The following is a 25,737-nucleotide window of genomic DNA, read 5'->3' as shown; positions in this document are numbered from 1 at the left end:
TATGATGTATCCTCCATACATCATGTATCGCTAAGTCCCTGATGTGTTGTTTAACTTTATATGTTACTCTATTTGGTGTAGAGGAAAGTCCAGTTGAAGTGTCTAGTGCAGGGTTAATGGAGACGTTAAGGTCCCCTCCCAGTATCAACAAGCCTCTCTTGTTCTCCAATAAAGTGTCAGAGAAACGCTTAAAAAAGTGGTCCTGCTGGATATTGGGGGCGTGTACACAGGCTAGCGTGACCATCGTGTTATAAAGTTTGCCAACTAAAATCAAATACCTACCCTCCTTGTCTTGTATTAAATTAAATAAAGTAAAGGGGATGCCCTTCCTTAGTAGTATTCCTACACAGTTAGTTTTATTATGGTTAGATGAGTAGAATGTCTTGCCAAATTTATATTTAAACGTTTTGGGCTCTTTCGTATGTATGAAGTAGGTCTCTTGTACTAGGATTATATCCCCTTTGTTATCATTAAAGTCCTTAAGCGCTATGTTCCTCTTACTCTGGGAATTAAGGCCTTTTGCATTAATAGTTATAATATTCAACACATTTTTTTCAGGAGTCATGTGTTATCAGTATAAAGAGAGGGAATCGGGCAATACCTGGTTCAGCATGGGGCACAGGAGTACAAAACATAAAGTTAGGTCTCATAAGTATTATAGATTGTGTCAGTGAGTGAGCATTCATGGGTATAGAATTGAACGGGCAAGCACAGTGTGTTACATTAATGGAAACAGCAAAAACAATAACATAATTAAAGAACAAATAACTATTGGTAAATATAATAACATTATTGGGGGGAAATAGTTGTGACCCCCCCCCCCCAACACAACAATGATAATAACTGGATAAGGGTCGGCCGGATACTTGGACCCAGATATCAATGATGGTATTTAACGGCCACATTTAATATTGGGGCACCTAGGCCCTGAAGCCTAATACAGCTTAGTACTAACATATTTCAGAAGAGTCTTGTAACTCAACATAATAATAAATCAGAATGTCCACACCTTTGTTTAGGTGTATATGTGCCAACCTTGGCTTCTATAACTCAGCATAGATTATGCAAAATACTAGTAAACAATTTGACAATAAATGTCCAGAATGATCTCACCCAACCATGGAAACTGGAAACAGGTTAAGTCTCAAGTCATTATCTCAGGATTTCGGGTTGTTCCTCCTTTTCTTATATACTACTTTGTGCCACTGTGTCCCTGCTGTGAATTGTGACTTTAATGTCACTTCTTCAGATAAGCTCTCCGGTGGATGAGGTGGTTGTAGCGATAAGCCCAATCCTTTTGAGAAGGATTCCAGGTCCTGTGGCCCTCTGTAGCTGTGAGTATGCCCTTCATTCACCACCACTAGACTGAATGGGAACCCCCAATGATATTTAATGTTCTTCTCCTGAAGTCCAGTGGTGATAAACCAGACATCTCTTCTGTGTTGTAGTGTGCTTGAGCACAGGTCTGGGTAGATTTGCAGTGAGTGGTCTAGGTAGGATATCTTAGTTGTCTCGCCTTGGACCATATTTCTTCTCTGTCCGTGAATCTCAAAAATTTAAAAATGACATCTCTGGGGGGGGGGGCGGGGGCGGCATCTGAGGGTGGAGGTGGTCGTAGTGCGCGGTGAACCCTCTCCAATTCCATATTTGGCATCTCTGTCGTCCCCAAGAGTTGTTGAAACAAATTATGTAGGTATTCCCTGAGATCAGAGTTCTTTATTGTTTCCGGGATGCCCCGCACTCTAAGATTGAACCTCCTACTATGGTTTTCGAGATCCTCGATTTTATCTTGTAGGGACTATAGTTGTGAGGCTTGCACATTTGCGTGAGTTTCAAGGGCTCCTATCATTTCACTGTAAGTAGTTTGAGTGTCCTCCACCCTATTCCCTAATGCGTTAATATCTTTTCTCATGGATGTGAGTTCTGTAGTTATCAGAGACTTTAAGGAGGCAAAGTCCTCCTTTGATGGTAGGTTAGCAATGTCCTGTTTTAATTGGGAAATGTATGCAGCGGTTGCCTGCGTATCTGGGGTGTTAGGCGAAGCCATGAGGGATTCAGCTGGTACTGTTGTTTGAGACAGAGTTATTAATTGTGTCAGGGAGCTGAAAGAACGTGCTTACAGACACAGGTGCAGCAGATTGACTTTTAGAGAGCTTTTCACCTTTAGTTAGGCGTTTGGAAGGCATACTTTTTGTTCAAAAGAATGATACTGATATCTAGCAATGTTGCATGTCTTTTTACACTTGCGGCAGTTGTAGAGAAAGTACAAAATAAGGTGTGGAGTAAGCTTCTAGTTTACAGCTCCCATGTATATTGTGGTGCTTTTGTGTGGTATATTGTATAAAGTTTACTTAAGACACCATATCACATCGCTCCTGTAGTTATGCTGTATTCCTGCAGCATCTGACCGTATATTATTATGCAAACGCACAGGGAGATATGGCATCCGCAGTTTCAGCGGTATATATGGTGCGTGGCGTTCCTCGAGAGGTTAATAAGTAATACTCAAGTTTCTATCCCATGGCAAGGGACCCATTTATCTCCTTGGCTTCTTATAAGTCTTACCCCAGGTCCACAGTGATATCCGGAGCGCCTCTGTTTAGCCAAGCAGCATGGCCTATGCACAGCCTTTCCAAGATGGCGGCGAGCTTACCGGTGTGTGGCAGATAAAAGTTCACTGAGGCTGTAATGAGCACTCACGATGTCGGCATTTCGTTCCGGAAAATGTCCCCACGCTGTTAAGCATAGGTGGGACACTTTTTGTGCATGTGTGAGGCGTGTGGATGTCTCTGGGTCCTTTCTCCAGCACGGAGCTGTATCACCTTGCGGCCATTTGCCTTCACGGCGGAGCTCCGCCCCCATAGGGTAGGACTTATTATTTTGGGGGGCTTTTTTATTTTATTAGGGGGATTAGATAAGGTGTAATTAGTTTAAAAAACTTGTAATTATTTTATTATTTTTATTATTTATGTAATTTAGTGTTTGTTTTCGTACTTTAGATCATTTTTTTCAATTTTATTTAATTGTATTTAGTTTACGTAATTAATTTAATTATAGTGTAGTGTTAGGTGTAATTGTAACTTAGGTTAGGATTTATTTTACAGGTATATTTGAATTTATTTTAACTAGGTAGCTATTAAATAGTTAATAACTATTTAATAACTATTCTAGCTAATTAAAATAAATACAAAGTTGCCTGTAAAATAAAAAACATAATTTATCTAAGAACTTAGCTGATAAATTCATTCCTTTCATATTGGCAAGAGTCCATGAGCTAGTGACGTATGGGATATACAATCCTACCAGGAGGGGCAAAGATTCCCAAACCACAAAATGCCTATAAATACACCCCTCACCAGACCCACAATTCAGTTTATTGAATAGCCAAGCAGTGGGGTGATAAAGAAAGGAGTAGAAAGCATCAACAAAAGAAATTTGGAAATAATTGTGCTTTATACAAAAAATCATAACCACCATAAAAAGGGTGGGCCTCATGAACTCTTGCCAATATGAAAGAAATGAATTTATCAGGTAAATTCTTACATAAATTATGTTTTCTTTCATGTAATTGGCAAGAGTCTATGAGCTAGTGACGTATGGGATAGCAATACCCAAGATGTGGAACTCCACGCAAGAGTCACTAGAGAGGGAGGGTTAACAATAAAAACAGCCATTTTCCACTGAAAAAAATTAATCCACAACCCAAAAAATTAAGTTTATTCTCTTAAATGAAAGAAAAAAACTTAAATCAAAAGCAGAAGAATCAAACTGAAACAGCTGCCTGAAGAACCTTTCAACCAAAAACTGCTTCTGAAGAAGCAAATACATCAAAACGGTAGAATTTAGTAAATGTATGCAAAGAGGACCAAGTTGCCGCTTTGCAAATCTGATCAACTGAAGCTTCATTCTTAAAGGCCCACGAAGTGGAGACTGATCTAGTAGAATGAGCTGTAATTCCCTGAGGCGGGGCCTGACCCGACTCCAAATAAGCTTGATGAATCAAAAGTTTCAACCAAGAAGCCAAGGAAATAGCAGAAGCCTTCTGACCTTTCCTAGGACCAGAAAATAAAACAAATAGATTGGAAGTCTTCCTGAAATCTTTAGTAGCTTCCACGTCCAAAGAATGTAAGGATCTTTCCAAAGAATTCTTAGGATTAGGACACAAGGAAGGGACAACCTTTTCTCTACTAATGTTGTTAGAATTCACAACCGTAAATAAAAATTGAAAAGAAGTCCGCAAAACTGCCTTATCCTGATGAAAAATCAGAAAAGGAGACTCACAAGAAAGAGCAGATAGCTCAGAAACTCTTCTAGAAGAAGAGATAGCAAAAAGGAACAACACTTTCCAAGAAAGTAGTTTAATGTCCAAAGAATGCATAGGCTCAAAAGGAGGAGCCTGTAAAGCCTTCAAAACCAAATTAGGACTCCAAGGAGGAGAAATTGATTTAATGAAAGGCTTAATACGAACTAAAGCCTGTACAAAACAGTGAATATCAGGACGTATAGCAATCTTTCTGTGACATAAAACAGAAGGAGCAGAGATTTGTCCCTTCAAGGAACTTGCAGACAAACCCTTATCCAAACCATCCTGAAGAAACTGTAAAATTCTAGGAATTCTAAAAGAATGCCAAGAGAATTTATGAGAAGAACACCATGAAATGTAAGTCTTCCAAACTCTATAATAAATCTTTCTAGAGACAGATTTACGAGCTTGTAACATAGTATTAATCAGTGAGTCAGAGAAAACTCTATGACTTAGTACTAAGCGTTCAATTTCCATACCTTCAAATTTAATGATTTGAGATCCTGATGGAAAAACGGACCTTGAGACAGTAGGTCCGGCCTTAACGGAAGTAGCCAAGGCTGGCCACTGGACATCCTAATCAGATCCGCATACCAAAACCTGTGTGGCCATGCTGGAGCCACCCGCAACACAAACGATTGTTCCATGATGATTTTGGAGATCACTCTTGGAAGGAGAACTAGAGGCGGGAAAATGTAAGCAGGATGACAACACCAACTGATGTGTCAGCGCATCCACTGCTTCCGCCTGAACATTCCCGGACCTGGACAGGTATCTGGGAAGTTTCTTGTTTAGATGAGAGGCCATTAGATCTATCCCTGAAAGACCCACATCTAAAAAATCTGAGAACACACATCTGGATGGAGAGACCACTCCCCTGGATGTAAAGTCTGACGGCTGAGATAATCCGCCTCCCAATTGTCTAAACCTGGGATATGCACCGCAGAGATTAGACAGGAGCTGGATTCTGCCCAAGCAAGTATCCGAGATACTTCTTTCATAGCTTGGGGACTGTGAGTCCCACCCTGATGATTGAAATATGCTACTGTTGTGATATTGTCTGTCTGAAAACAAATAAACGGTTCTCTCTTTAACAGAGGCCAAAACTGAAGAGCTCTGAGAATTGCACAGAGTTCTAAAATATTGATTGGTAATCTCGCCTCTTGAGATTTCCAAACCCCTTGTGCTGTCAGAGATCCCCAAACAGCTCCCCAACCTGAAAGACTTGCATCTGTTGTGAACACAGCCCAGGTCCGCCGAACAAAAGAAGCCCCTTGAACTAAACAATGGTAATCTATCCACCACGTCAGAGAGTGTCGTACATTGGGATTTAAGGATATTAATTGTGATATTGAGCAAAGGGGATCGCGTCCGATGCTGCAGTCATGAGACCTAAAACTTCCAAGCACATAGCCACTGAAGGGAATGACTGAGACTAAAGGTGCCGGCAGGCTGCAACCAATTTTAAACGTCTCTTGTCTGTTAGAGACAGAGTCATGGACACTGAATCTATCTGGAAGCCTAAAAAGGTGACCCTTGTCTGAGGAATCAAGAAACTTTTTGGTAAATTGATCCTCAAACCATGTTTCTGAAGAAACAACACTAGTTGATTTGTGTGAGATTCTGCAAAACATAAATACTGAGCTATTACCAAGATATCGTCCAAATAAGGAAACACCGCAATACCCTGTTCTCTGATTACAGAGAGTAGGGCACCTAGAACCTTTGAAAAGATTCTTGGAGCTGTTGCTAGGTAAAATGGAAGAGCAACAAATTGGTAATGCTTGTCTAGAAAAGAGAATCTCAGAAACGGACAATGTTCTGGATGAATCAGAATATGAAGGTATGCATCCTGCAAGTCTATTGTGGACATATAATGTCCTCGCTGAACAAAAGGCAGACTAGTCCTTATAGTCACCATCTTGAAAGTTGGTACTTTTACATAACGATTCAAAATTTTCAGATCCAGAACTGGTCTGAATAAATTTTCCTTCTTTGGGACAATGAATAGATTTGAATAAAACCCCAAACCTTGTTCCTGAAAAGGAACCGGCATGATTACCCCTGAAGACTCCAGGTCTGAAACACACTTCAGGAAAGCCTGAGCTTTTACTGGATTTGCTGGGTCTTACTCTGAATCCTATTCGATATCCTCTAGAGACAATGCTCTGAATCCATTGATTTTGGACAGAATTTATCCAAATATCCTTGAAAAACCTTAATCTGCCCCCTACCAGCTAAGCTGGAATGAGGGCCGCACCTTCATGCGGACTTAGGGGCTGACTTTGGTTTCTTAAATGTCTTGGATTTATTCCAATTTGAGGAAGACTTCCAATTGGAAACAGATTCCTTGGGGGAAGGATTGAGTTTTTGTTCTTTATTTTGATGAAAGGAACGAAAACGGTTAGAAGCCTTAGATTTACCCTTAGGTTTTTTATCCTGAGGCAGAAAACCTCCCTTTCCCCCCAGTGACAGTTGAAATAATAGAATCCAACTGAGAACCAATAAAATTATTACCTTGGAAAGAAAGAGATAGTAATCTAGATTTAGATGTCATATCAGCATTCCAAGATTTAAGCCACAAAGCTCTACTAGCTAATATAGCTAAAGACATGGATCTAACATCAATTTTGATAATATCAAAAATGGCATCACAAATAAAATGATTAGCATAGATATGTCAGAATCCAATTCTTGTTGCGCTAAATTCTCCAATCAGAAAGTTGATGCAGCCGCAATATCAGCCAAAGAAATAGCAGGTCTGAGAAGATGACCTGAATATATATAGGCTTTCCTTAGAAAGATTCAAGCTTCCTATCTAAAGGATCCTTAAAGGAAGTACTATCTTCCATAGGAATAGTGGTACGTTTAAGCAAGAGTAGAAATAGCCCCATCAACTTTGGGGATTTTTTCCCAAAACTCTATAGAATTTGCTGGTAAAGGATACAATTTTTTAAACCATGAAGAAGGAATAAAAGAAGTACCTGGCTTATTCCATTCCTTACAAATCATATCAGAAATAGCCTCAGGAATAGGAAAAAACCCCGGAGAAACCACAGGAGGTTTAAAAAACAGAATTTATGTTTACCTGATAAATTACTTTCTCCAACGGTGTGTCCGGTCCACGGCGTCATCCTTACTTGTGGGATATTCTCTTCCCCAACAGGAAATGGCAAAGAGCCCAGCAAAGCTGGTCACATGATCCCTCCTAGGCTCCGCCTACCCCAGTCATTCGACCGACGTTAAGGAGGAATATTTGCATAGGAGAAACCATATGTTACCGTGGTGACTGTAGTTAAAGAAAATAAATTAACAGACCTGATTAAAAAAAAACCAGGGCGGGCCGTGGACCGGACACACCGTTGGAGAAAGTAATTTATCAGGTAAACATAAATTCTGTTTTCTCCAACATAGGTGTGTCCGGTCCACGGCGTCATCCTTACTTGTGGGAACCAATACCAAAGCTTTAGGACACGGATGAAGGGAGGGAGCAAATCAGGTCACCTAAATGGAAGGCACCACGGCTTGCAAAACCTTTCTCCCAAAAATAGCCTCAGAAGAAGTAAAAGTATCAAATTTGTAAAATTTAGAAAAAGTGTGCAGTGAAGACCAAGTCGCTGCCTTACATATCTGATCAACAGAAGCCTCGTTCTTGAAGGCCCATGTGGAAGCCACAGCCCTAGTGGAGTGAGCTGTGATTCTTTCAGGAGGCTGCCGTCCGGCAGTCTCATAAGCCAATCGGATAATGCTTTTAATCCAGAAGTAGAGAGAGGTAGAAGTTGCTTTTTGACCTCTCCGTTTACCAGAATAAACAACAAACAAAGACAAAGTTTGTCTGAAATCCTTAGTAGCTGCTAAGTAAAATTTGAGAGCACGAACTACATCCAAGTTGTGCAACAAACGTTCCTTCTTTGAAACTGGATTAGGACACAAAGAAGGCACAGCTATCTCCTGGTTAATGTTTTTGTTAGAAACAACTTTTGGAAGAAAACCAGGTTTAGTACGCAAAACCACCTTATCTGCATGGAACACCAGATAAGGAGAAGAACACTGCAGAGCAGATAATTCTGAAACTCTTCTAGCAGAAGAAATTGCAACCAAAAACAAAACTTTCCAAGATAATAACTTAATATCAACGGAATGTAAGGGTTCAAACGGAACCCCCTGAAGAACTGAAAGAACTAGGTTGAGACTCCAAGGAGGAGTCAAAATTTTGTAAACAGGCTTGATTCTAACCAGAGCCTGAACAAAGGCTAGAACATCTGGCACAGCTGCCAGCTTTTTGTGAAGTAACACAGACAAGGCAGAAATCTGTCCCATCAAGGAACTTGCAGATAATCCTTTTTCCAATCCTTCTCGAAGGAAGGATAGACTCTTAGGAATCTTAACCTTGTCCCAAGGGAATCCTGCAGATTCACACCAACAGATATACCAAATTATGTGGTAATTTTTCTGGTTACAGGCTTTCAGGCCTGAACAAGAGTATTAATAACAGAATCTGAGAACCCTCGCTTTGATAAGATCAAGCGTTCAATCTCCAAGCAGTCAGCTGGAGTGGGTCGAACGGACCTAGAACAAGAAGGTCTCTCAAAGGTAGCTTCCATGGTGGAGCCGATGACATATTCACCAGATCTGCATACCAAGTCCTGCGTGGCCACGCAGGAGCTATCAAAATCACTGACGCCCTCTCCTGATTGATCCTGGCTACCAGCCTGGGGATGAGAGGAAACGGCGGGAACACATAAGCTAGTTTGAAGGTCCAAGGTGCTACTAGTGCATCCACTAGAGCCGCCTTGGGATCCCTGGATCTGTACCCGTAGTAAGGAACTCTGAAGTTCTGACGAGAGGCCATCAGATCCATGTCTGGAATGCCCCACGGTTGAGTGACTTGGGCAAAGATTTCCGGATGGAGTTCCCACTCCCCCGGATGCAATGTCTGACGACTCAGAAAATCCGCTTCCCAATTTTCCACTCCTGGGATGTGGATAGCAGACAGGTGGCAGGAGTGAGACTCCGCCCATAGAATGATTTTGGTCACTTCTTCCATCGCTAGGGAACTCCTTGTTCCCCCCTGATGGTTGATGTATGAACTTGGCCCTCGCTAGCTGAGGCCAAGCTTTGAGAGCATTGAATATCGCTCTCAGTTCCAGAATATTTATCGGTAGAAGAGATTCTACCCGAGACCAAAGACCCTGAGCTTTCAGGGATCCCCAGACCGCGCCCCAGCCCATCAGACTGGCGTCGGTCGTGACAATGACCCACTCTGGTCTGCGGAAGGTCATCCCTTGTGACAGGTTGTCCAGGGACAGCCACCAACGGAATGAGTCTCTGGTCCTCTGATTTACTTGTATCTTCGGAGACAAGTCTGAATAGTCCCCATTCCACTGACTGAGCATGAACAGTTGTAATGGTCTTAGATGAATGCGCACAAAAGGAACTATGTCCATTGCCGCTACCATCAAACCTATCACTTCCATGCACTGCGCTATGGAAGGAAGAGGAACGGAATGAAGTATCCGACAAGAGTCTAGAAGTTTTGTTTTTCTGGCTTCTGTCAGAAAAATCCTCATTTCTAAGGAGTCTATTATAGTTTCCAAGAAGGGAACCCTCGTTGACGGAGATAGAGAACTCTTTTCCACGTTCACTTTCCATCCGTGAGATCTGAGAAAGGCCAGGACAATGTCCGTGTGAGCCTTTACTTGAGGAAGGGACGACGCTCGAATCAGAATGTCGTCCAAGTAAGGTACTACAGCAATGCCCCTTGGTCTTAGCACCGCCAGAAGGGACCCTAGTACCTATGAGAAAATCCTAGGAGCAGTGGCTAATCCGAAAGAAAATGCCACGAACTGGAAATGCTTGTCCAGGAATGCAAACCTTAGGAACCGATGATGTTCCTTGTGGATAGGAATATGTAGATACGCATCCTTGAAATCCACCTTGGTCATGAATTGACCTTCCTGGATGGAAGGAAGAAGTGTTCGAATGGTTTCCATCTTGAACGATGGAACCTTGAGAAACTTGTTCAAGATCTTGAGATCTAAGATTGGTCTGAACGTTCCCTCTTTTTTGGGAACTATGAACAGATTGGAGTAGAACCCCATCCCTTGTTCTCCTAATGGAACAGGATGAATCACTCCCATTTTTAGCAGGTCTTCTACCCAATGTAAGAATGCCTGTCTTCTTATGTGGTCTGAAGACAACTGAGACCTGTGGAACCTCCCCCTTGGAGGAAGCCCCTTGAACTCCAGAGAATAACCTTGGGAGACTATTTCTAGCGCCCAAGGATCCAGAACATCTCTTGCCCAAGCCTGAGCGAAGAGAGAGAGTCTGCCCCCCACCAGATCCGGTCCCGGATCGGGGGCCCGCATTTCATGCTGTCTTGGTAGCAGTGGCAGGTTTCCTGGCCTGCTTTCCTTTGTTCCAGCCTTGCATAGGTCTCCAGGCTGGATTGGCTTGAGAAGTATTACCTTCCTGCTTAGAGGACGTAGCCCTTGGGGCTGATCCGTTTCTGCGAAAGGGACGAAACTTAGGTTTATTTTTGGTCTTGAAAAGACCTATCCTGAGGAAGGGCGTGGCCCTTGCCCCCAGTGATATCAGAGAAAATCTCTTTCAAGTCAGGGCCAAAGAGTGTTTTCCCCTTGAAAGGAATGTCAAGCAATTTGTTCTTGGAAGACGCATCCGCTGCCCAAGATTTTAACCAAAGCGCTCTGCGCCACAATAGCAAACCCAGAATTTTTTCGCCGCTAACCTAGCCAATTGCAAGGTGGCGTCTAGGGTGAAAGAATTAGCCAATTTAAGAGCACGAATTCTGTCCATAATCTCCTCATAAGAAGAAGAATTACTAATAATCGCCTTTCCTAGCTCATCAAACTAGAAACACGCGGCTGCAGTGACAGGGACAATGCATGCAATTGGTTGTAGAAGGGAACCTTGCTGAACAAACATCTTTAGCAGACCTTCTAATTTTTTATCCATAGGATCTTGGAAAGCACAACTATCTTCTATGGGTATAGTGGCGCGCTTGTGTAGAGTAGAAACCGCCCCCTCGACCTTGGAGACTGTCTGCCATCAGTCCTTTCTGGGGTCGACTATAGGAAAACAATTTTATAAATATGGGGGGAGGTACTAAAGGTATACCGGGCCTGTCCCATTCTTTACTAACAATGTACGCCACCCGCTTGGATATAGGAAAAGCTTCGGGGGGCCCCGGGGCCTCTAAGAACTTTTCCATTTTACATACTGGTTCTGGAATGACCAGATAATCACAATCATCCAAATTGGATAACACCTCCTTAAGCAGAGCGCGGAGATGTTCCAACTTAAATTTAAAAGTAATCACATCAGGTTCAGCTTGTTGAGAAATGTTTCCTGAATCTGAAATTTCTCTCTCAGACAAAACCTCCCTGGCCCCCTCAGACTGGTGTAGGGGCCCTTCAGAAACCATATCATCAGCGTTCTCATGCTCTACAGAATTTTCTAAAACAGAGCAGTCGCGCTTTCGCTGATAAGTGGGCATATTGGCTAAAATGTTTTTGATAGAATTATCCATTACAGCCGTTAAATGTTGCATAGTAAGGAGTATTGGCGCACTAGATGTACTAGGGGCCTCCTGTATGGGCAAGACTGGTGTAGACGAAGGAGGGGATGATGCAGTACCATGCTTACTCCCCTCACTTGAGGAATCATCTTGGGCATCATTTTTACTAAATTTTTTTATGACATAAAATACATATAGTTAAATGAGAAGGAACCTTGGTTTCCCCACAGTCAGAACACAATCTATCTGGTAGTTCAGACATGTTAAACAGGCATAAACTTGATAACAAAGCACAAAAAACGTTTTGAAATAAAACCGTTACTGTCACTTTAAATTTTAAACTAAACACACTTTATTACTGCAATTGCGAAAAAGTATGAAGGAATTGTTCAAAATTCACCAAAATTTCACCACAGTGTCTTAAAGCCTTAAAAGTATTGCACACCAAATTTGGAAGCTTTAACCCTTAAAATAACGGAACCGGAGCCGTTTTTATATTTAACCCCTTTACAGTCCCTGGAATCTGCTTTGCTGAGACCCAACCAAGCCCAAAGGGGAATACGATACCAAATGATGCCTTCAGAAAGACTTTTCTATGTATCAGAGCTCCACACACATGCAGCTGCATGCCATGCTGTCCTCAAAAACAAGTGCGCCATACCGGCGCGAAAATGAGGCTCTGACTATGATTAGGGAAAGCCCCTAAAGAATAAGGTGTCTAAAACAGTGCCTGCCGATATAATCATATCAAAATACCCAGAATAAATGATTCCTCAAGGCTAAATATGTGTTAATAATGAATCGATTTAGCCCAGAAAAAGTCTACAGTCTTAATAAGCCCTTGTGAAGCCCTTATTTACTATCTTAATAAACATGGCTTACCGGATCCCATAGGGAAAATGACAGCTTCCAGCATTACATCGTCTTGTTAGAATGTGTCATACCTCAAGCAGTAAGAGACTGCACACTGTTCCCCCAACTGAAGTTAATTGCTCTCAACAGTCCTGTGTGGAACAGCCATGGATTTTAGTTACGGTGCTAAAATCATTTTCCTCATACAAACAGAAATCTTCATCTCTTTTCTGTTTCTGAGTAAATAGTACATACCAGCACTATTTTAAAATAACAAACTCTTGATTGAATAATAAAAACTACAGTTAAACACTAAAAAACTCTAAGCCATCTCCGTGGAGATGTTGCCTGTACAACGGCAAAGAGAATGACTGGGGTAGGCGGAGCCTAGGAGGGATCATGTGACCAGCTTTGCTGGGCTCTTTGCCATTTCCTGTTGGGGAAGAGAATATCCCACAAGTAAGGATGACGCCGTGGACCGGACACACCTATGTTGGAGAAACAGCATTTAAACGTTTATTAGACTTAACGTCAAGAAGACTGGTTACCTCAATATCCAAAGTAATTAACACTTCTTTTAATAAAGAACGCATATACTCTATTTTAAATAAATAAGTAGATTTGTCAGTAACAATGTCTGAGGAAGGATCTTCTCTATCAGATAGATTCTCATCAGAGGAGGATAAATTATTATGTTGTTGGTCATTTGAAAATTCATCAACTGAATGAGAAGTTTTAAAAGACCTTTTACGTTTATTAGAAGGTGGAAATGCAGACAAAGCCTTCTGGATAGAATCAGAAACAAATTCTTTAAAATTCATAGGTATATCATGTACATTAGAAGTTGAAGGAACTGCAACTGGCAATGTACTATTACTGATGGACACACTATCTGCATGTAAAAGTTTATCATGACAAGTATTACAAATGAAATTCGGCAAAATAATTTCCACAATCTTACAACAAATGCACTTAGCTTTGGTAGAACCGATGTTAGGCAGCAATGTTCCAGCAGAAACTTCTGAGGCAGGATCAGATTGAGACATCTTGCAAAATGTAAAAGAAAAAACAACATATAAAGAAAAATGATCAATTTCCTTATATGACAGTTTCAGGAATGGGAAAAAATGCAAATAGCATAGCCCTCTGATAGAGAAAAAGGCAAGAGGCAAACATCAATGGGGTATTAAAATAATGAAAAAGTATGACGCACAACGTAACTGAAAACTTTTTTGGCGCCAATAATAACAGGAAATGACACACTCACGAAGTTGCGTCATAGACGTGTGTATATATATATATATATATATATATATATATATATATATATATATATATATATATATATATATACAAAATAAATAAATAAAATATGGAATAGAACAAGTTCATGAAAATCATGGGCAGTAATCGTGATGCATCGCGGAATCGAATCGTTGACAGGATAATCGTAATCGAATCGTGAGACAAGTGAAGATGCACACCCCTAATATTGGGGTAAGTGAAATATTCAGTTATTATTATTTTAATAATAACTGAATAATTCACTGTACCCCAATATAGCGGACATTGGGCCCTCTCCAGATAGAGTTTTTCCTTAAATAATATATTTTATCTCTTCTGACTTACCTTATAATTTTATCCCTTTGCACCCACTTGACAAGCCACATTATAATTTGTAACTTGTTACTATTTAATAACGTTGAACCTATACATTGTAGCAAGTCTTTCACAACGGAGTTGTGTTTTTAATTATTTTTCTGGCAAGCCACAGTAGTTTAATCTTACAGGACAAAGCAGGCGGCTACTGAGATACTGAAAAAAGGTATTTTTATTCCAGATAAAAAGAGGCAAAAAAAGGTAAATATGACACAACAAACCAGGGAGGGAAACAGCAGACTTACATGTTTCGCGCTGACTAGCGCTTAATCATAGAAGCTGTTAGACAAGTGAAACCTGCTGTGGCTCTTAAAGGGTCAAAGCACTAATCAAAACACCTTGTATCAAAATTAGAACAAAACAGGTGTTGCATAAATGTATTGTTTCAAAATATATGTCCACTGAAAGAGCCACAGATCAGATAAGAATAAAAACATAATATAATGGAAATACTTGTGAAGATGTGCAATCCAACGAAAAACACCTGTATACTTAAAGCTAAATAACAATATATTCTGTACACATATGTGATATTTAACACATGTATGCAAATTCTAAAAAAGCACCATATACAGTGATAACAAATTATTGATAAAACAAAACTAGATGTAACAACAAAATATAACATATAATTTTTCATATGATTTTTCAAAAAAGGAGAATAGAGAACAAAGATAAAACAGGAAAAGGTCTCTCAGTGATTTGAAAAAACCTCTGAATAATCTCTCAATAATTTCTTAATAATTTAGAGAAGAGGATGCTGCCTAGTTTAATCTTACTCAATTATTGTAGCTGTCATTTTATGTGCATTACGAGTAAAAGCTATATTTTAAACTCCTGCCACTATCTAGTGCCAAAAGAGCAATCTTTTGCTCCCTATTTCTCCAATAGGGTTCCTTTTTCTAATACATTACAAAGGATAGTTACATTCAAAATAACACTAATAAAAAGTTACTGTTTTTTAAAAATTGCAATAAAAAGTTATTAGGACTGAAAGATATGAGATGTCAGTTCAAACGGGAGAAAACAGAATTTATGCTTACCTGATAAATTACTTTCTCTTGCGGTGTATCTAGTCCACGGATTCATCCTTACTTGTGGGATATTCTCATTCCCTACAGGAAGTGGCAAAGAGAGCACACAGCAGAGCTGTCCATATAGCTCCACCTCTGGCTCCGCCCCCCAGTTCATCCTTACTTGTGGGATACCAATACCAAAGCTTTAGGACACGGATGAAGGGAGGGAACAAGACAGGTAACCTAAACGGAAGGCACCACTGCTTGCAAAACCTTTCTCCCAAAAATAGCCTCCGAAGAAGCAAAAGTATTGAATTTGTAAAATTTGGCAAAAGTATGCAGTGACGACCAAGTCGCTGCCTTACAAATCTGTTCAACAGAAGCCTCATTCTTGAAGGCCCAAGTGGAAGCCACAGCTCTGGTGGAATGAGCTGTAATTCGTTCAGGAGGCTGCTGCCCAGCAGTCTCATAAGCCAATCTGATGATGCTTTTCAACCAGAAGGAAAGAGAGGTAGCAGTCGCTTTCTGACCTCTCCTCTTACCAGAATAGACAACAAACAAAGATGATGTTTGTCTGAAATCCTTAGTTTCTTATAAATAGAATTTCAAAGCACGAACCACATCAAGATTGTGTAAAAGCCGTTCCTTCTTAGAAGCTGGATTAGGACACAGGGAAGGAACAATGATTTCCTGGTTAATGTTCTTATTAGAAACAACTTTAGGAAGAAAACCAGGTTTGGTACGCAAAACTACCTTATCTGCATGGAACACCAGATAGGGTGAATTACACTGCAAAGCAGACAATTCTGAAACTCTTCAAGCAGAAGATATAGCTACCAAAAACAAAACTTAACTTAATATCTATGGAATGAAAAAGGTTCAAACGGAACCCCTTGAAGAACTGAAAGAACTAAATTTAGACTCCATGGAGGAGCCACAGGTTTATAGACAGGCTTGATTCTAACTAACGCCTGTGCAAACGCTTGAACATCTGGTACTTCTGCCAGACGTAAAAGGATAGACAGAGCGGATATCTGCCCCTTTAAGGAACTAGCTGATAAACCTTTCTCCAATCCTTCTTGGAGAAAAGACAATATCCTTGGAATCCTAATCTTACTCCACGAGTAACCCTTGGATTCACACCAACAAAGATATTTCCGCCATATCTTATGGTAAATTTTCCTGGTGACAGGTTTTCTAGCTTGGATCAGAGTATCTATGACTGATTCAGAGAACCCACGCTTGAATAGAATTAAGCGTTCAATCTCCAAGCAGTCAGCTGCAGAGAAACTAGATTTGGATGCTTGAATGGACCCTGTATTAGAAGATCCTATCTCATTGGCAGTGTCCATGGTGGGACAGATGACATGTCCACTAGGTCTGCATACCAAGTCCTGCGTGGCCACGCAGGTGCAATCAGAATTACCAAGGCCTTCTACTGTTTGATTCTGGCTACCAGCCGAGGGAGAAGAGGAAACGGTGGAAAGACATAGACCAGATTGAAGGAGCAAGGCGCTACTAGAGCATCTATCAATGTCGCCTTGGGGTCCCTGGACCTGGATCTGTAAAGAGGAAGTTTGGTGTTCTGACGGGACGCCATCAGATCCAACTCTGGAATGCCCCATAGCTGAGTCAGCTGAGCAAATACCTCCGGGTGGAGTTCCCACTCCCCCGGGTGAAAAGTCTGACGACTTAGGAAATCCGCTTCCCAGTTGTCTACTCCTGGGATGTGAATTGCAGATAGATGGCAAGAGTGATCCTCCGCCCACCTGATTATCTTGGTTACTTCCTTCATCGCTAAGGAACTCTTTGTTCCTCCCTGATGATTGATGTATGCTACAGTTGTGATGTTGTCCGACTGAAATCTGATGAACTTGGCCGCCGCTAGCTGAGGCCATGCCTGGAGCGTGTTGAATATCGCTCTCAGTTCCAAAATGTTTATCGGGAGAAGAGACTCTTCCCGAGACCATAGGCCCTGAGCTTTCAGGGAGCCCCAGACCGTGCCCCAGCCTAACAGACTGGCGTCGGTCGTTACAATGATCCACTCCGGTCTGCGGAAGCACATTCCCTGAGACAGGTGATCCTGAGACAACCACCAGAGAAGAGAATCTCTGGTTTTCTGGTCCAGTTGGATTTGAGGAGACAAATCTGCATAATCTTCATTCCACTGTTTGAGCATGCACAATTGCAGTGGCCTGAGATGAATTCGAGCAAAAGGGACTACGTCCATTGCTGCTACCATTAATCCGATTACCTCCATGCACTGAGCTACAGATGGCCGAGGAATGGAATGAAGAGCTCGGCAAGTACTTAGAAGCTTTAACCTTCTGACCTCCGTCAGAAATATTTTCATTTCTACCGAGTCTATTAATGTTCCCAGGAAGGGAACCCTTGTGAGCGGGGACAGAGAACTTTTTTCCGTGTTCACCTTCCACCCGTGAGACCTTAGAAAGGCCAGAACAATATCCGTATGAGCCTTGGCTCGGGGAAAAGACGACACCTGTATTAAGATGTCGTCCAGATAGGGTGCTACTGCAATGCCCCGCGGTCTTAGTACCGCTAGAAGGGACCCTAGCACCTTTGTGAAAATTCTGGGAGCGGTGGCCAACCCGAAGGGAAGGGCCACGAACTGGTAATGCTTGTCCAGAAAAGCGAACCTTAGGAACTGATGGTGATCTTTGTGGATAGGAATATGAAGGTACGCATCCTTTAGATCCACGGTAGTCATATATTGACCTTCCTGGATCATCAGTAAGATTGTCCGAATGGTCTCCATCTTGAAAGATGGAACTCTGAGGAATATGTTTAGAATTTTTAGATCCAGGATTGGTCTGAAAGTTCCTTCCTTTTTGGGAACCACAAACAGGTTTGAGTAAAAACCCAGTCCTTGTTCTGTAATTGGAACTGGATATATCACTCCCATCTTGAGTAGATCTTCTACACAGCGTAAGAACACCTCTTTCTTTGTCTGGTCTGTAGACAGACGAGAAATGTGGAACCTTCCCCTTGGAGGAGAGCCCTTGAATTCTAGAAGATATCCCTGAGCAACCATCTCTAAAGCCCAGGGATCGGGAACATCTCTTGCCCAAGTCTGAGCAAAGAGAGAGAGTCTGCCCCCTACCAGATCCGGTCCAAGATCGGGGGCTACCCCTTCATGCTGTCTTAGTAGCAGCTGCAGGCTTCTTGGCCTGTTTACCCTTGTTCCAGCCCTGCAAAGGCTTCCAGGTTGCCTTGGGCTGTGAAGTGTTACCCTCTTGCTTTGCGGTTGCAGAGGTTGAAGCAGGACCGCTCCTGAAGTTGCAAAAGGAACGAAAATTAGCCTTGTTTTTAGCCTTAAAAGGCCTATCTTGCGGGAGGGCATGGCCCTTTCCCCCAGTGATATCCAAAATAATCTCTTTCAACTCGGGCCCGAAAAGGGTCTTTCCCTTGAAAGGAATATTCAGTAATTTTGTTTTAGACGACACATCGGCCGACCATGATTTAAGCCAATGCGCTCTGCGTGCCATGATGGCAAAATCAGAATTTTTCGCAGCTAACTTAGCTAATTGCAAAGCGGCATCTGTGATAAAAGAATTAGCCAGTTTTAGAGCATTAATTCTATCCATGACCTCGTCATCCGAAGTCTCCCTCTGGAGCGACTCCTCCAGCGCCTCAAACCAAAAAGCCGCTGCAGTAGTTACAGGAATAATGCAGGCAATAGGTTGGAGAAAAAAACCTTGTTGAACAAATATTTTCTTTAGTAAACCTTCTAATTTTTTATCCATTGGATCTTTGAAAGCACAACTGTCTTCAATTGGTATGGTTGTGCGCTTGGCTAGTGTTGAAACTGCCCCCTCTACCTTAGGGACCGTCTGCCACGCGTCCCGCCTGGGATCAGTTATGGGGAACATTTTCTTTAAGATAGGGGGGGGGGGGGGACAAAAGGTACACCTAGTCTTTCCCACTCCCTAGCAACAATATCCGCCACCCTCTTAGGGATCGGAAACGCATCAGTGTATACAGGGACTTCTAGATATTTGTCCATTTTACACAATTTCTCTGGGACCACCATAGGGTCACAATCATCCAGAGTTGATAAGACCTCCCTAAGCAGTACGCGGAGGTGTTCCAATTTAAATTTAAATGCTAGTGAATCTGATTCTGCCCGCTGAGATTTCTCCCTCAGACATTACATCCCTCGCCCCTACTTCAGAGTGTTGTGAGGGTACATCAGATAAACCTCCCAAAGCTTCCGACTGCTCCTCATCTGTTCTCAAAACAGAGCTATCTCGCTTTTTAGGGAAAACTGGCAGTTTGGATAGAAAGGCCGCAAGGGAATTATCCATGACTGCCGCCAGTTGTTGCAATGTAATAGGTGCTAATGCACTAGAGGTACTAGGTATCGCTTGAGCGGGCGTAACTGATGATGACACATGGGGAGAGGAAGGCGGACTATCCTCATTACCTTCAGTCAAAGAATCATCTAGGGCTATATTTTTAAATGACACAATATGATCTTTAAAGTGTATAGACACATTAGTGCACTTGGGACACATTTTGAGTGGGGCTTCTGAACACATAGAGAAAGGCTTTTCCTTAGTGTCAGACATGTTTAACATATTAGTATTATACACAAGCAGGCTTGGAAAACACTTTATGCCATAAAAAATACAATTTGCAATAAATGGTACTGTGCCTTTAAGATAATAAAAGCGCACACAATTTTACAAAACGGTGAAAAATGAACCAAATCTCTTGAAATTTTTACAGTATGTGCCTAATGCTTTAATATGATTGCACAGCGAGTTTAACCCTTTAATGCCCAAACCGGAGCCGCCTAAAGCAAACAACCGGTTAATAAACTACAGCACCTTGCCACAGCAGCCTGCTGTGGCCCTACCTTCCCTTAAGGATTGGATTTGAGAAAATCAAGCCTCCTGAAGTCCTCAAGCAGTCTCTGGACCCATGTGAAGCAGCATGCAAGGAAATCTGTCAGAATAAACTGCGCAACTGAGGCGCGAAATTAGGCCCCTCCCACTCCACAGCTGTGGGGCCTTCAGAACCCAATTTAGGTGACTAAAAAACATAATTTATGCTTACCTGATAAATTTATTTCTCTTGTAGTGTATCCAGTCCACGGATCATCCATTACTTATGGGACACTAACTCCTCCCCAACAGGAAGTGCAAGAGGATTCACCCAGCAGAGCTGCCACATAGCTCCTCCCCTAACTGCCATTACCAGTCATTCGACCGAAAACATGCAGAGAAAGGAAAACCATAGGGTACAGTGGTGACTGTAGTTTAATGGAAAAATTACCTGCCTTAAAGTGACAGGGCGGGCCGTGGACTGGATACACTACAAGAGAAATAAATTTATCAGGTAAGCATAAATTATGTTTTCTCTTGTTAAGTGTATCCAGTCCACGGATCATCCATTACTTATGGGATACCAATACCAAAGCTAAAGTACACGGATGACGGGAGGGACAGGCAGGCTCTTTATACGGAAGGAACCACTGCCTGAAGAACCTTTCTCCCAAAAACAGCCTCCGAAGAAGCAAAAGTGTCAAATTTGTAAAATTTGGAAAAAGTATGAAGAGAAGACCAAGTTGCAGCCTTGCAAATCTGTTCAACAGAAGCCTCATTCTTAAAGGCCCAAGTGGAAGCCACAGCTCTAGTAGAATGTGCTGTAATTCTTTCAGGAGGCTGCTGTCCAGCAGTCTCATAGGCTAACCGTATTATGCTACGAAGCCAAAAGGAGAGAGAGGTAGCCGAAGCTTTTTGACCTCTCCTCTGACCAGAATAAACGACAAACAGGGAAGACGTTTGTCGAAAATCCTTAGTTGCCTGTAGATAAAATTTCAGGGAACGGACTACATCTAGATTGTGTAGCAGACGTTCCTTTTTCGAAGAAGGATTAGGACACAAAGATGTAACCACAATCTCTTGATTGATATTCCTGTTAGTGACCACCTTAGGTAGGAACCCAGGTTTAGTACGCAGAACTACCTTGTCTGAATGAAAAATCAGATAAGGAAAATCACAATGTAAGGCAGATAACTCAGAGACTCTTCGAGCCGAGGAAATCGCCATTAAAAACAGAACTTTCCAAGATAACAACTTGATATCAATGGAATGAAGGGGTTCAAACGGAACCCCCTGTAAAACATTAAGAACTAAGTTCAAACTCCATGGTGGAGCAACAGTTTTAAACACAGGCTTGATCCTAGCTAAAGCCTGACAAAAAGCTTGAACGTCCGGAACTTCTGACAGACGTTTGTGTAAAAGAATGGACAGAGCTGAAATCTGTCCCTTTAAGGAACTAGCGGATAAACCCTTTTCTAAACCTTCTTGTAGAAAAGACAATATCCTCGGAATCCTAACCTTACTCCATGAGTAACTCTTGGATTCGCACCAATATAAGTATTTGCGCCATATCTTATGGTAAATCTTTCTGGTAACAGGCTTCCTAGCCTGTATTAAGGTATCAATAACTGACTCAGAAAAACCACGTTTTGATAAAATCAAGCGTTCAATTTCCAAGCAGTCAGCTTCAGAGAAATTAGATTTTGATGTTTGAAGGGACCCTTGATCAGAGGGTCCTGTTTCAGAGGTAGCGACCAAGGTGGACAGGATGACATGTCCACTAGATCTGCATACCAAGTCCTGCGTGGCCATGCAGGCGTTATTAGAATCACTGATGCTCTCTCCTGTTTGATTCTGGCAATCAATCGAGGAAGCATCGGGAAGGGTGGAAACACATAAGCCATCCCGAAGGTCCAAGGTGCTGTCAAAGCATCTATCAGAACCGCTCCCGGATCCCTGGATCTGGACCCGTAACGAGGAAGCTTGGCGTTCTGTCGAGACGCCATGAGATCTATCTCTGGTTTGCCCCAACGTCGAAGTATTTGGGCAAAGACCTCCGGATGAAGTTCCCACTCCCCCGGATGAAAAGTCTGACGACTTAAGAAATCCGCCTCCCAGTTCTCCACTCCCGGGATGTGGATTGCTGACAGGTGGCAAGAGTGAGACTCTGCCCAGCGAATTATCTTTGATACTTCCATCATTGCTAGGGAGCTTCTTGTCCCTCCCTGATGGTTGATGTAAGCTACAGTCGTGATGTTGTCCGACTGAAACCTGATGAACCCCCGAGTTGTTAACTGGGGCCAAGCCAGAAGGGCATTGAGAACTGCTCTCAATTCCAGAATGTTTATTGGTAGGAGACTCTCCTCCTGATTCCATTGTCCCTGAGCCTTCAGAGAATTCCAGACAGCGCCCCAACCTAGTAGGCTGGCGTCTGTTGTTACAATTGTCCAGTCCGGCCTGCTGAATGGCATCCCCCTGGACAGATGTGGCCGAGAAAGCCACCATAGAAGAGAATTTCTGGTCTCTTGATCCAGATTCAGAGTAGGGGACAAGTCTGAGTAATCCCCATTCCACTGACTTAGCATGCACAATTGCAGCGGTCTGAGATGTAGACGTGCAAAGGGTACTATGTCCATTGCTGCTACCATTAAGCCGATCACCTCCATGCATTGAGCTACTGACGGGTGTTGAATGGAATGAAGGACACGGCATGCATTTTGAAGCTTTGTTAACCTGTCTTCTGTCAGGTAAATCTTCATTTCTACAGAATCTATAAGAGTCCCCAAGAAGGGAACTCTTGTGAGTGGAAAGAGAGAACTCTTCTTTTCGTTCACCTTCCATCCATGCGACCTTAGAAATGCCAGTACTAACTCTGTATGAGACTTGGCAGTTTGAAAGCTTGAAGCTTGTATCAGAATGTCGTCTAGGTACGGAGCTACCGCAATTCCTCGCGGTCTTAGTACCGCCAGAAGAGCACCCAGAACCTTTGTGAAGATTCTCGGAGCCGTAGCCAATCCGAATGGAAGAGCTACAAACTGGTAATGCCTGTCTAGAAAGGCAAACCTTAGATACCGGTAATGATCTTTGTGAATCGGTATGTGAAGGTAAGCATCCTTTAAATCCACTGTGGTCATGTACTGACCCTTTTGGATCATGGGTAAAATTGTCCGAATAGTTTCCATTTTGAACGATGGAACTCTTAGGAATTTGTTTAGGATCTTTAAATCCAAGATTGGCCTGAAAGTTCCCTCTTTTTTGGGAACCACAAACAGATTTGAGTAAAACCCTTGTCCTTGTTCCGACCGCGGAACCGGATGGATCACTCCCATTAATAAAAGATCTTGTACGCAGCGTAGAAACGCCTCTTTCTTTATTTGGTTTGTTGACAACCTTGACAGATGAAATCTCCCTCTTGTGGGAGAGAATTTGAAGTCTAGAAGGTATCCCTGAGATATGATCTCTAACGCCCAGGGATCCTGGACATCTCTTGCCCAAGCCTGGGCGAAGAGAGAAAGTCTGCCCCCCACTAGATCCGTTCCCGGATCGGGGGCCCTCGATTCATGCTGTCTTAGGGGCAGCAGCAGGTTTCCTGGCCTGCTTGCCCTTGTTCCAGGACTGGTTAGGTCTCCAGCCTTGTCTGTAGCGAGCAACAGCTCCTTCCTGTTTTGGTGCAGAGGAAGTTGATGCTGCTCCTGCTTTGAAATTACGAAAGGAACGAAAATTAGACTGTCTAGCCTTAGGTTTGGCTCTGTCTTGAGGCAGGGCATGGCCTTTACCTCCTGTAATGTCAGCGATAATTTCTTTCAACCCGGGCCCGAATAAGGTCTGCCCTTTGAAAGGTATATTAAGCAATTTAGATTTAGAAGTAACGTCAGCTGACCAGGATTTTAGCCACAGTGCTCTGCGTGCCTGAATGGCGAATCCGGAATTCTTAGCCGTAAGTTTAGTTAAATGTACTACGGCATCTGAAATAAATGAGTTAGCTAACTTAAGGGCTTTAAGCTTGTGTGTAATCTCATCTAATGGAGCTGATTCAAGTGTCTCTTCCAGAGACTCAAACCAAAATGCTGCTGCAGCCGTGACAGGCGCAATGCATGCAAGAGGTTGCAATATAAAACCTTGTTGAACAAACATTTTCTTAAGGTAACCCTCTAACTTTTTATCCATTGGATCTGAAAAGGCACAGCTATCCTCCACCGGGATAGTGGTACGCTTAGCTAAAGTAGAAACTGCTCCCTCCACCTTAGGGACCGTTTGCCATAAGTCCCGTGTGGTGGCGTCTATTGGAAACATCTTTCTAAATATCGGAGGGGGTGAGAACGGCACACCGGGTCTATCCCACTCCTTAGTAACAATTTCAGTAAGTCTCTTAGGTATAGGAAAAACGTCAGTACTCGCCGGTACCGCAAAATATTTATCCAACCTACACATTTTCTCTGGTATTGCAACTGTGTTACAATCATTCAGAGCCGCTAACACCTCCCCTAGTAATACACGGAGGTTTTCCAGCTTAAATTTAAAATTTGAAATATCTGAATCCAGTTTGTTTGGATCAGAACCGTCACCCGCAGAATGAAGCTCTCCGTCCTCATGTTCTGCAAATTGTGACGCAGTGTCTGACATGGCCCTAATATTATCAGCGCACTCTGTTCTCACCCCAGAGTGATCACGCTTACCTCTTAGTTCTGGTAATTTAGCCAAAACTTCAGTCATAACAGTAGCCATATCCTGTAATGTGATTTGTAATGGCCGCCCAGATGTACTCGGCTCTACAATATCACGCACCTCCCGAGCGGGAGATGCAGGTACTGACACGTGAGGCGAGTTAGTCGGCATAACTCTCCCCTCGTTGTTTGGTGAAATATGTTCAATTTGTACAGATTGACTTTTATTTAAAGTAGCATCAATACAGTTAGTACATAAATTTCTATTGGGCTCCACTTTGGCTTTAGCACATATAGCACAGATATCTTCCTCTGAATCAGACATGTTTAACACACTAGCAAATAAACTAGCAACTTGGAAATACTTTTCAAGTAATTTACTATAATATGAAAACGTACTGTGCCTATAAGAAGCACAGAAAAAACAGAATTTATGTTTACCTGATAAATTACTTTCTCCAACGGTGTGTCCGGTCCACGGCGTCATCCTTACTTGTGGGATATTCTCCTCCCCAACAGGAAATGGCAAAGAGCCCAGCAAAGCTGGTCACATGATCCCTCCTAGGCTCCGCCTACCCCAGTCATTCGACCGACGTTAAGGAGGAATATTTGCATAGGAGAAACCATATGATACCGTGGTGACTGTAGTTAAAGAAAATAAATTATCGGACCTGATTAAAAAACCAGGGCGGGCCGTGGACCGGACACACCGTTGGAGAAAGTAATTTATCAGGTAAACATAAATTCTGTTTTCTCCAACATAGGTGTGTCCGGTCCACGGCGTCATCCTTACTTGTGGGAACCAATACCAAAGCTTTAGGACACGGATGAAGGGAGGGAGCAAATCAGGTCACCTAAA

General features: G+C 42.4%; 1 protein-coding gene across 1 annotated transcript in view; it reads right to left on the bottom strand.

Moving 5' to 3' along the window:
• The window catches only part of EEA1 (early endosome antigen 1), a 643,459-nt gene that overhangs the window by 351,785 nt on the left and 265,937 nt on the right, over nt 1-25,737 (bottom strand). The window contains exon 16 of the mRNA XM_053719231.1: nt 283-502. Within this exon, the coding sequence (XP_053575206.1) occupies nt 283-502 (220 nt within the window). The remainder of the gene's footprint in view (nt 1-282; nt 503-25,737) is intronic.

This window comes from Bombina bombina, chromosome 6, assembly GCF_027579735.1.
Source record: "Bombina bombina isolate aBomBom1 chromosome 6, aBomBom1.pri, whole genome shotgun sequence".
In the NCBI taxonomy this organism is placed as follows: Eukaryota; Metazoa; Chordata; class Amphibia; order Anura; family Bombinatoridae; genus Bombina; species Bombina bombina.
The sequence above is the reverse complement of the archived record's forward strand: the minus strand, read 5'-3'. Positions and strand labels throughout refer to the sequence as shown.